Source organism: Balaenoptera acutorostrata, chromosome 19 (assembly GCF_949987535.1).
Source record: "Balaenoptera acutorostrata chromosome 19, mBalAcu1.1, whole genome shotgun sequence".
NCBI lineage: Eukaryota > Metazoa > Chordata > Mammalia > Artiodactyla > Balaenopteridae > Balaenoptera > Balaenoptera acutorostrata.
In genome coordinates, this window is record NC_080082.1 from 10,148,294 (window position 1) to 10,160,413 (window position 12,120).

At 42.3% G+C, this 12,120-nt stretch overlaps 1 protein-coding gene across 2 annotated transcripts in view; it reads right to left on the reverse strand.

Moving 5' to 3' along the window:
• The window catches only part of WWOX (WW domain containing oxidoreductase), a 254,311-nt gene that overhangs the window by 194,298 nt on the left and 47,893 nt on the right, over positions 1-12,120 (reverse strand). For both annotated transcript variants that reach the window (XM_057533779.1, XM_057533778.1), the window contains exon 5: positions 1,947-2,053. In XM_057533779.1, the coding sequence (XP_057389762.1) occupies positions 1,947-2,053 (107 nt within the window). The remainder of the gene's footprint in view (positions 1-1,946; positions 2,054-12,120) is intronic.

Sequence of the window (12,120 nt, forward strand, 5' to 3'; positions counted from 1 at the left end):
TGGGCCCTGTTTGTTTTTTTTTTTAATTTAACTCAAAATAATGAATCCAGTGAGATCAGGACAAGAGTTCATTTGAAATATACTGAACTTGAAATTCTGCTTGAAAAAACAGAAATAAATCTCCCTTTTCTTGACTTTCATAACTTCTCAGTCCAGAACACCGGACATTCTCTTAAACAAACCATGGTCTATTTCTTCGGATGGCAAGAAATCTTCCACGGTTTTCAGAGAGTGAAGACAGTCTTGGCAAGGATTATCCAACCCCGTTCATGCTCTGCTCCAGGCACCTGACTGTCTCCCCCTCACCCCCCCTCCTGCCCCCGCCCCAGGGCTACTGCACAGGCCACCCCCTCTGCCCGGTTTGACCCTTCTCCCACCTTCCCCTGACCCTTCTTGAGATCTCGGCTCAGTCACCTCTTCCTGGGGACTCCAAATGTCCCCCACCCTCCCTGGCATTATTCACCATTTTGGAGTACCACATACTTTCTTAGTACCACTTTCCATCATTTCAAGTTTACACTGATGTTTATCTTTCTTTGGATTGATCTGTCTTCCACCTTCAGCTGAAAGCTCTACAAGGACAGTGGCAACACCTGTTTTTCCTTAACACCAGATGCCCAGTACCTCTGACAGTGGGGCACTTCACAAATTCGTGAATGAATGAATGCAGTCTGTATATCACTCCAAAGCCCAGTGACATGTCAAAAAAATCAATCAACCTGTGTCACTCTGGCTCAAACCCTCTCATGTCACCACTGACTCTCAGCCCCTCGGCAACTTCCTCCCCCTTCACTGCCCTCCAGCCACACTACTGTCCCTGCTGATCCTAGAATCCTCCAGGCACGTTCCTACCTCCTTTGCACATGCGTAGAAAGTATTTCCCCTGACTTTTGCATAGCTTACTATTTTACTTCCTTCAGATCCTGGATCAAATGTCACAACTTTAGAGAGGTCTCTGCTGACCACCCAATCTGAAATAATCCACGCTGTCAACTCCTGGCCCCTCACTCTGCTTTACTGTCCTGCACTGCATTTATAACCTGACATTACATTAAATATTAAACTTAATTATCCCTTTATGGTCTGTTTCTCCTACCTAGAAGCCCATGAGTGCAGGTACTGTGCTTTATTCGACGCTATATCCTTAACCCCAAGAGCACTGCAGGCCCTCAATAAATGTTTGTGCACAGGCATATCAACACCAACGTCTGCACAGAGAGAGAAAAGCAAAAAGGAAAAACCAGAGACAGGGTTAAAGCCAGCTACTTTGTCATCCTGAAAACCATAAATAACCTCTTAGTTGCATTCATGGGCATCAACCACATTTTGTTTTTCTTAATAAATGAGCTGAATGAGTAAACATTCTCAAACCTCTGACTAATAAAGCAGATGACACTGACAATGAACTATAAACAAACTATAAAAGGGCTTGCTTGTCCTTTCATTCATAAAATAAAGTGAATATGACTTTAAAAATAAAGAAAACATTATTCCAAGAGCAATAAACTTTATGAACTGTACTAAAACCTCCATGTGTTTATCCCAGCATGTATATTTGACAATTAAAAAAATCAGGACTTCCTGGGGGCGCCGTGGTTAAGAATCCACCTGCCAATGCACGGGACACGGGTTCGATCCCTGGTCCAGAAAGATCACACATGCCGCGGAGCAACTAAGCCCGTGCGCCACAACTACTGAGCCTGCGCTCTAGAGCCTGCGAGCCACGTGCCACAACTACTGAAGCCCATGTGCCTAGAGACCGTGCTCCGCAGCAAGAGAAGCCACCGCAATGAGAAGCCCGCGCGCAGCAACGAAGAGTAGCCCCTGCTCAGCGCAACGAGACAAAGCCCACACGCAGCAACGAAGACCCAATGCAGCCAAAAATAAATAAATAAAAATAAATAAATAAATAAATTTATATTAAAAAAAATCAATCACTCACTTACCCATTCTCCTAAAATGCGTGACACGGCTTCATTGGCTCTTGTCATGTTCCTGCAGGCCAGGATCACATGTGCACCATGGAGGGCTAAAGTTTTGGCGGTTTCAAACCCTACGGTTTAAAGGAAAATCAAATTTAGAAAACACAAATGCAAAGCACTGAGTCATACTGAATGGCCTTTATTGAGTGCCAAATGCATTACCCTAGTGGTTCTCAACCAGACTCGATTTTGCCCCCTAGAAGATATTTGCAAATAACTTGAGACGTTTTTTCAGTAGTCACAGTTTGGGGTGGCGTGCTACTGGTATCTAGCGGGTAAAGGCCAGGCATGCTACAAAATATCCTACAATGCGCAGGACAGCCCCCTCAGCAAAGAATCATCTGGCTCAAATATCTACAGTGTTGAGGTTGAGCAAACCTGCCCCAGGAACAAAGTGATTTCAAAGGTGAAGGCCAAGCCATAGAAGAGCTCGCGGCATAGCCAGCCTTTGAACCACTGCTTAATAACAACCAAATCGTGTAATCAGTATAAAGAGTAAGGATATATAAAGATTTAGACGTGGTCACTGCCCTCAAAGAGTTTACAGTCTAATAAGAGAAAACAAACCTGGAAAGTAAAACAACAACATTTGTTAAGTTCCTGACAATGTGCTCTGCACTATTTCCAGCACTTCTGCTTCCAGCAATGGCAGCTAGGTTTCCTAGACCCACCCTCCCACTGAGAACAATTAGAAAAGCTGGACAAAACAACACACACACACACACACACACACACACACACCCTCTTTGAAGGCATCAGAGGAACACTATGCTTGAGAATTTGGGGGGGCAACATCTGGAAAAGCTGAAAAGCCAAGAGAGGTGAGCTAGCATTTGGTGCTTCTATACCCAGTGAAAACACCCTTCAAAAATAAAGGTGAACAAAGTTTTAACAAACAAAAGCTGAGGGAATATATCACCAGCATGTCTACACTAGAGGAAATACTAAAGAATGCTCTTCAGATAGGAGGAAAATGACCCTAGATAGAAATCTGGAGATGCGGAAAATGACAGAGTAACATAAAGGGTAAATAGATGAAAAACTCTAAATGATAATAGTAATAGTTTGTAAATTTTACAATACCTAGTGAGCATTACTATACTGATAATAATGACACATAACCTAGGAGGTAAGTACTTAGTATTAAAATATTCTAAGACCCTTGCATTGTCCAGGAAGTGATAAAGTACTAATCTGTATGACACCTTAATAAGTCAAAAATATAATCTCTACAATTACCGCTGAGAGATGTAATCTCTACAATTACCACTGAGAGAACAGTAAAATAATATAAATTTAACCAGTTAATACAAAGGGGAAGAAGTATAATTTTTTTTTAAGAAAGGCAAGAAGAGAAAGGAATGTAAAACAAGTTAGATAAATAGAAAGCCAAATAATAAAGTGGTATATTTAACCCCAAATATATCTGTAATTACATTAAAGTGGACTAAAAGCTGCAATCAAAAGACAAAGACTGTCAGACTGAATAAAACACACATATACGATATGCTCCTTACAAAAGTGTGTATGGGGCTTCCCTGGTGGCGCAGTGGTTGAGAATCTGTCTGCTAATGCAGGGGACACGGGTTCGAGCCCTGGTCTGGGAAGATCCCACATGCCACGGAGCAGCTGGGCCCGTGAGCCACAATTGCTGAGCCTGCGCGTCTGGAGCCTGTGCCCCGCGACGGGAGGGGCCGCGATAGAGAAAGGCCCGCGCACCGCGATGAAGAGCGGTCCCCGCACCGCGATGAAGAGTGGCCCCCGCTTGCCGCAACTGGAGAAAGCCCTCGCACGAACCGAAGACCCAACACAGCCAAAAATAAATAAACAAATAAATAAATAAATAAGAAAATCCTTTAAAAAAAAAAAAAAAAAACTAAATTGTACTTTTAAAAAAAAAAAAAAGTGTGTATGTTATGGTTTATATCCTTAAACATAAGGATAAAGAAAATTAAAAGAACGGGAAAATCTTTACCATGTAAAGATGAACCAAAAGAAGTATTATAAGAGAAAAAACTGAGTATTTCATAATGGTAAGTTCTAATCCATAAGGAATATGTGACAATTCTAAATTTATACACATACACACACGTCAAAAGTTGACAGGATTAAGAGGAGAAATAGAGAAGTTCATAATCAGAGTGGAAGATTTTAACATATCAGTAACATAAAAATGTCGATAAACAGGAAATAATAGAAAATCTGAAAGTAACTGATAAACTGGAAATAACTGAATATGCTTAAACACTGAACACAACAGCAAAATGTATATTCAAGTACTTAGAGTATTTACCAAAACTGAACATGTGCAGGGCCAGAAGTCTCAACAAATTTCAAAAGATTAAAATTGTGAAGTATGCCCTTGACCACAGTAGAATAAAATTAGACATCAATACAAGATCCTAGAAAATTCCCTTACCTGGAAACTAAGCAACACATTTCTAAATAAGAAATTGTGACTCCAAAAATTACAATGAAAATCAGAAAATATTTTAAACTGAATTATTACAAAAATTCTACATATCAAAACTTACAGAACACAGCTAAAGCCATGGATAAAGGACAATCTACAGCCCTAAATACATATATTAGAACAGAAAATGAGCTCAGCATCTATTAAGAAAAATTTTAAAGCTGCTAATTACCTAAAGAAAGCAGAAGGAAGGTAATGAAAATAAAGACACTCACAAAAATAAAACAAACATAAAATACAGAGGAACAAAGAATCCAAAAGTCACTTCCTTGAAAATAATAAAATTGAAAAAGGGCTAGCGAGAGAGACAGAGAGTGAGCGTGTGCAAGAGAGCACCAGGACACACACTTGAGTGTACAAGTGAGCACACAAATGGTAGATAGCGGGGGAGAATAAAAGGACATCACTACAGATCCTATTAAAAAGATATGATGGGGACTTCCCTGGTGGCGCAGTGGTTAAGAATCCGCCTGCCAATGCAGGGGACACGGGTTCGAGCCCTGGTCCGGGAAGATCCCACATGCTGCAGAGCAACTAAGCCCGTGCGCCACAACTACTGAGCCTGCGCTCTAGAGCCCGCGAGCCACAACTACTGAAGCCTGCGCACCACAACGAAGAGTAGTCCCCGCTCACCGCAACTAGAGAAAGCCCGCGTGCAGCAACAAAGACCCAACACAGCCAAAAATTTAAAAATTAAAAAAAAATGTTTTTAAAGTAAAAATAAAAAGATATGGTGAACAACTTTATACCAATAAATTTAAGATATAGGTGAAAAAGACAAATTCCCAGAAAGACACCACTTAAAAATTGCTGCAAGGAGAGAAAGAACTGAAAAAAATCTATATTTTTAAAGAAGATTCTCAAAATGAAAACTTGGATCCATTTGTCTTGAACAGTAAGTCTACCAAACGTTTAAGAAAATAAAAATGCCAACCTTACACCAACGCTTCCACAGAATAGAAAAAGAAGAAAAACTCAACTATTTTATAAGGCTTGAACTCATTAGTCATTAGGGAAATGCAAATTAAAGATACAGTGAGATAATACTGCATACCTACTACTACAATGGCTAAAATTTTTTTAGAAATTAAAAACAATAATAATGACCACACCAAATGTTGGCAAAGATGGGGAGCAACTAGAACTCTTAGACATTGCTGATGTGAAAAGAGAAAGGAGAGGAGAGGAGAGGGGAGGGGAGGGAGGGGAGGGGAGGGGAGGATCTAATTTCAGAGCTTGAATATCACCCCATTGTTCTAAAGTGTAAAATACCACATCTTGTAAGCTATGTGGAAAATCATACAGAGTACGCGGCAACAACAAAGCAATCAATTCTACTCGAGAAGTAGCAATGTAATTCAGCCAAAGCCATGTCAAATGATAATAGATTACTGCTTCCAAGATAATGTTAATATGTATGAACAATCAGAGTATCATTATCTTACTGAGACTGCCATGTGAAAGAGTCAAGCAAAGGTCATGCATTCATATCACTTCCATATATCTAATCTTCATGGAGGCCAGTCTATTTATATAAACTAGTTCTCAAGGGAAGCCAGCACAGCATAGTGGAAAACTCAAACTCAGGAGTTTGACACATATGTGTTGACCCAGCTCCAGCTATTTATAAGCTATCAGACCTAAGGCTGTGCCTTTAACCCATCAGAAACTCAGTCATTTTTCTTAAAATGGGGAGTGAATAGTAAACATACACTAGGAACCTAATATAAACACAGTAGGTGGGAAAACAAATGTTAGTTCCCAATCCTTTCCAAAATCCAGTTCAGTGCAAAGTCCTGATTTATATGAACTAGCAAATACAGTACAGCCATCATGAATGAAAAAAACTCTCTCCTAGGTCTGCTCCCAACAGCAACCCATGAGCTAACTGGTTTTAAGACCAACCAGAATCTAAAGAAATTAGCTACAAGATCTACCACTCCATTTGTCTGAGTACTGGCTAAAGAACACACTTGAACTTTGTTTATACCGAGCACTATATCCCAAGATATTCACTTACCATTATCTAAGGATCACCTTCTATACTTGACTCTGAGGTTAAAATAATTACACAAAAAATTTCAAATCTGAAATACTGCACATCTAAATCTGTTTGCCTCCTCTTTGGTGTCTGTACTAAAAGGTGCTCGGAAAAAAAAAAAAAAAAAAGGTGCTTGGAGCTGTATCTTGAAGGCAAGAAACAACAAGCTGAAATTTACTCATTTGGATCCATGATACCAATTTCACCCCTTATCCCCAGTGAGCAAAAGACACCCAGATCATTTGGGGAAAGACAGAGAAGTAAAACACCAGGTTTTGTAGCCCAGCTGTTCCAAAACTGGATGGGTGCGGGCATGGGACAAAATCTTGCTGACTGATGTGCTACATCAATCAAGCTAATGAAATGCTGACAGCCATATGGAGGTATAGCATGAAGTGGCCAAGAACGACTTCACTTGCAATCACAGGATTTTTCACACCCGGATCTTGTTGAAAATGATGGACTCTGTGTCCCTACAAAATCTCCAAAATCTCCAGGTCAGAACAATCATCAGACATATTTCTCATCAGATTTTCATCCAAGAGTGTTAAAAAAAAAAAAAAAAAAAGTCACACAGGGGAGTGGGGGAAGATGGTCATTCATTAGCAAACATACTTTTAATGGACTGAAGAAGCATCAATACAACGCAGGGCCAGGCAGGCCCCGGGGCTTTATTTATCTAATTTACCAGGATAACCGTAAACTCCTTAGAATCTGTGCTTTTTTCATCTCTATGGCCCATAGGACTAACCTCCCAGTAAGATTCAATAAATAACTGCCAAAGAAACGAATGTCCTTACAGGCTGCTAACAGGCTACAATTCCGGACTGTTTTAAAACAACCCAAGTTGTTTCAAACAGTACTGACGGCCCTCTAACTTCCTTTTAAACAACGAATAAATACTGGAATCCTGCAAAGATACTGCTCACTGCAGTTTTGAATGACACTACCTAGAAATCTGTGAGGGAAAAGGGCATGCCCCTTTGCTATCAAAATTTATTTTCCCAGACAAACTTGTTAAGTCACGCCGTCTCACTTGACAAAATAACCTATGGCAAAGGACTTTTTATTACCAAAAAGAGCACATCTGACACTGTGGCAGCAACAGGCTGCGGGCAGCACTCTGCACCCTCTCTCCTTTAGATAATTCCTGACTGCAGCTATGGTTAAACCATCTGTCCCTGTGTCATGTAAAATTACACTCTGAGTCTTACATCTATCTTCCTTTATCTAAGCCACGTGTGACATATTGCTAGTCTACTTTTAGAAGCTGCAATGGACAACTCTGTCTTCTTACCCTGTACAAGTGCCTTTGGAGCAAAACAAAGCAGGGATATTTCAAAAGATGACGGTTTAACATGAAGGACAGTAACACTTTTATAGTAAACCATATCTCTTGAGTGTGGAGTTTTATAAATTAAAAAAAAAGTTTAATAATGCTACCTACTGCTAAAATCCAGGAAAAGCCCATGAGGATAGCATCCCTCACTCCCATAATAACGCAGCTGATGACCAGTTTAATTAGCTAAATGTAGTAGCGCTGAGCCAATACTGCACAGTGCCAAAGTTTGCACAAAATAATGAAGGCAATGGTTTACTAAATTTAATAACCTGATTCATCTTATAAAAAATTAACTTTATGACAATGTTTAAATTGAACCAGCTTAACTGCATGGAGGTGGCAAGAGTGCGTCCAGAGGAATATTTAAAACTAATAATATAAAGAAAATAATGGAAGACGTTTTAAAACAATGGGCATCATCGGTTTTCCAGCACTTGTTACGTCTGATCCAATCAGGAAAACCAAGTGGCTGTGGAGGTTTAATATTTCCCTGACTTGGGTTTCAAGCTTTGCATACAAACATTAAAGTACCAGAAAAGGGAAAACATACCAAAAAAATATTAAATGCCTGCTTATCTTACACTAGGTTTCCGTGTCTAGTATAGAGGTTACAAACTGGTGATCACAGGGTAAATCAAGCCCACAGACTTGTTTCCTTTGGCCCACATTTTGGCTCCCTCCTGCCTTTTTCTCTCTCCGTCCTGCCCTCTCTTGCATCCTTCTATTCTCCCTTCCTTCCTAGTACAAATTACTTGCCAGCATTAAAAAACTGGGGCGATTATATATCCAAACTCCAGAGAAGTTGGATTAGATGTTCAGCTTCTCTGTAAAAGCTTACAACTGGAACATACTGGGCCCCCAATTCCACCTGGTGACCAGCAGGTGCGCTGAGGAGCCACTGCAGGCTAGACACGGGGTTTAGGCTCTCCTTTTGGCCATGGTCACCACCCCCGATGCTGGTGTCACCTGCGAGGCTACTGTGGGCACCTGATGCTCAGATACACATCTTTTTTTTTTTTTTTTTTAATTAATTAATTATTTTTTTTTATTTATGGCTGTGTTGGGTCTTCGTTTCTGTGCGAGGGCTTTCTCCAGTTGCGGCAAGCGGGGGCCACTCTTCATCCCGGTGCGCGGGCCTCTCACTATCGCGGCCTCTCTTGTTGCGGAGCACAGGCTCCAGACGCGCAGGCTCAGCAGTTGTGGCTCACGGGCCCAGTTGCTCCGCGGCATGTGGGATCTTCCCAGACCAGCGCTCGAACCCGTGTCCCCTGCATTGGCAGGCAGATTCTCAACCACTGCGCCACCAGGGAAGCCCTCAGATGCACATCTTAAGGGCAAGATCCCTGCTAGAGACAATGGCTCAAGCCTGACCATGTAACTGCCTCAGTCCGAATCCTCACGTGTGATCTGCCGTATCTCAAAGAAGGCTTCACACTGATCTGCTTGAGATTTTTTTTTAAGGCGTGTCCAACCCCACTTTGTCAAGCACAAGAAGGCCAGGTTGCTACCAACGCCTGGAAGGAATGGCAGCAGTGCTCAGCTTTGCACAGGAAAATACAATGGTAATGATGCAGGGACCTGCAGGGATTTGGGTCTGTGGTACCAGTTCCTTTTCCCACCTACCCTGCATTTCCCAAATGTCCCTGAGTGGTCACAGAAACTCTGGACCTAGAACTACTTTGGGACCAAAGGGCATAAAAATGAACCGGTCAAGCAAAAAAGAGGCTGGGTGCATGACAAAACAAGACCAAAGACTGGCAAGAATTTAGGCATAGAGTAGCACTATGAATTATCATTATTACTGTTGTTACTGTTGTTGTTATTTAATCCATTTAAGATACCTCTGGTGGTCATGCGGAAGATGGACTGCCTGAAGATACTGAAGCCTTGTAATCAGCCAGCAGGGATGAGATACCTTCTTATGCTGAACAGCTAAGGGGAAAATTAGAAAACCATTGGGAAGCAGAAAGCCTGAATCTAAGTCTGAGGCAGTATCCAAGGTCTCCAGGGATGCCATCCACGCCATGGGTGAGGTTGGCAATTGGTCTACCCAGACACGGAATCCAGGGAGGGGTGGGTTTGGGCCCGGTGATGGAAGGGGATAGAACAGTGGCCACACCCAATGAGACTCACAGGCAGGTCGGATAGATGGGGACAGAGTCACAGAATCCCCAGGCACACAGAACATCAAGGTGGGAAGCCAGGCCCCAAAGATACTAACAAAGTTCCCGCTGAAGTCGGAGCTAAGAACGAGGCCATTTCTCTCTCCAGTGCTTGGAAGGTTCCTTCTGGTTTGAGTTTTTTAATTTTCTCCAAATTGTGGATTTACTTGGGCAGCGTCCCCATTTACTGTAAATTATGGTTTTAATTATCATTTTTATTAAGATGCCCAAAGGAGCTGGGGCTTACAACACAGTAATTTCTAATGGGTTGTTATTATTAACTTATAATTGTGAAGCGCTGGAGACAAATGTTACTTGTAACTGTACCCAATTAAAAGGCCACATGGGCTTCCCTGGTGGCGCAGTGGTTAGGAGTCCACCTGCCAATGCAGGGGACACGGGTTCGAGCCCTGGTCCGGGAAGATCCCACATGCCGCGGAGCAACTAAGCCCGTGCGCCACAACTACTGAGCCTGTGCTCTAGAGCCCGCAAGCCACAACTACTGAGCCCACGTGCCACAGCTACTGAAGCCCGAGCACGTAGAGCCCGTGCTCCGCAACAGGAGAAGCCACCACAGTGAGAAGTCCACGCACTGCAACGAAGAGGAGCCCCCGCTCGCCGCAACTAGAGAAAGCCCACACGCAGCAACGAAGACCCAACGCAACCAAAGATAAATAAATAAGTAGATTTAAAAAAATAAAAAGTAAAAGGCCACAGAGATGGTGATTTCTCCCCTCTGCACCATCATCCCCCCACCTCCCGCCCCTAGAACATACCACTAAAGCAACCTGTAAGAACCAATCAACAAGTTGCAGAATCTTCCAGCACAAGGCATCTCCCTCCCTGGAGATCGACTGACACGTGCAGAGCAAGAAGATGAGCCTAATGTCTTTCATCCTGAGTTAGATCTTGGGACAATTCAAATTTGGGGACAATGTTTGTGTCATAAACCACTAGCTTTAAGGATGCGAGTTTCACCCACATTCTCCTATGAGTACCAACACAAGGACCTTACTTTCCTAACTGATCCGATTAATGTAAACAAAGTTACGGTGATATGACATTGACCGCGATACTGAAATCTGATGCTCCAAGGGCATTTCCCATGAAACTCGAGGCTATGCAGTCACTACAACTCTAAGATCAATACCGCAAAGGCAGTGACCAGATAATCCAAAGACTTAGAGACTGTGCTCAGCGAACACTAACCACAGCTTCCAACTCGTAAGAAATTACAGAACTACACAGACCTCTCCAGAAGAAGTCGAGTCACAGCCAGCCCTGCTTTTACATGTAGGCATTCTATACAGCTATGTACAAGTACGACACAGAGGCTCCTCCACACCCCTGATAACACAAATAAGATCCTAAATATAAATATTTACCAAAGAAGGATGCCAATTCAAGCGATGAGAAAAGAGAATCAGGAAATGACCGGTTCCCTTGCAGTATCTTTTTGAAACGTCAACAGGCTGCGTGTACGTGCTCTGGGCAGTATAAGGCAGACACCATAATGTTTTGTAAAGCTATATTATAAATTCCAGCTGACTCCCCGGGATCTCTCAAGAGGCAAGACTGACCCCAGGCTGCCTACTAGTGCTGGCTGCCACTGAGCTGGCTGAATTAAGTTCTCACCTGACCTGCCAGGAACAGTCCAGATTCCAGTGTGTTAAGAATCACAGTGAGAAAAGTACCCAAAGATTACAATTAACATGGTGCTAGGCAACCCAAAGAAGGCAGATTCTGTAAGTGCAACTAAATCCAGCAGTATCTGTGTCAGTAAGGGCGTGGGGGCAACAGGCAACCTCACAGATTAACAGGGGAGGGGCTGCGGAGTGGACTATAAAATGGCTCAACATCTTTGGGGGCAACTGGACTATATCCAATTGTTTGTGGACATGCCCTTTCGCCCAATTATTCCATAACCAGAAACGCAGCCTATAAGTATACTTGCTCACATGAGCAAAACATGTGAGAGGAATATTCAATCAGCATTGTTTGTAACAGCCAACAACCTGGAATCAACCTAAACGTCCATCAGTTAGGTGAAATGAATTGATGGCATGCACAGAAAAGAACGAGGTGAAACGAGATGGAGATACAAGAAAACACGTCCATGT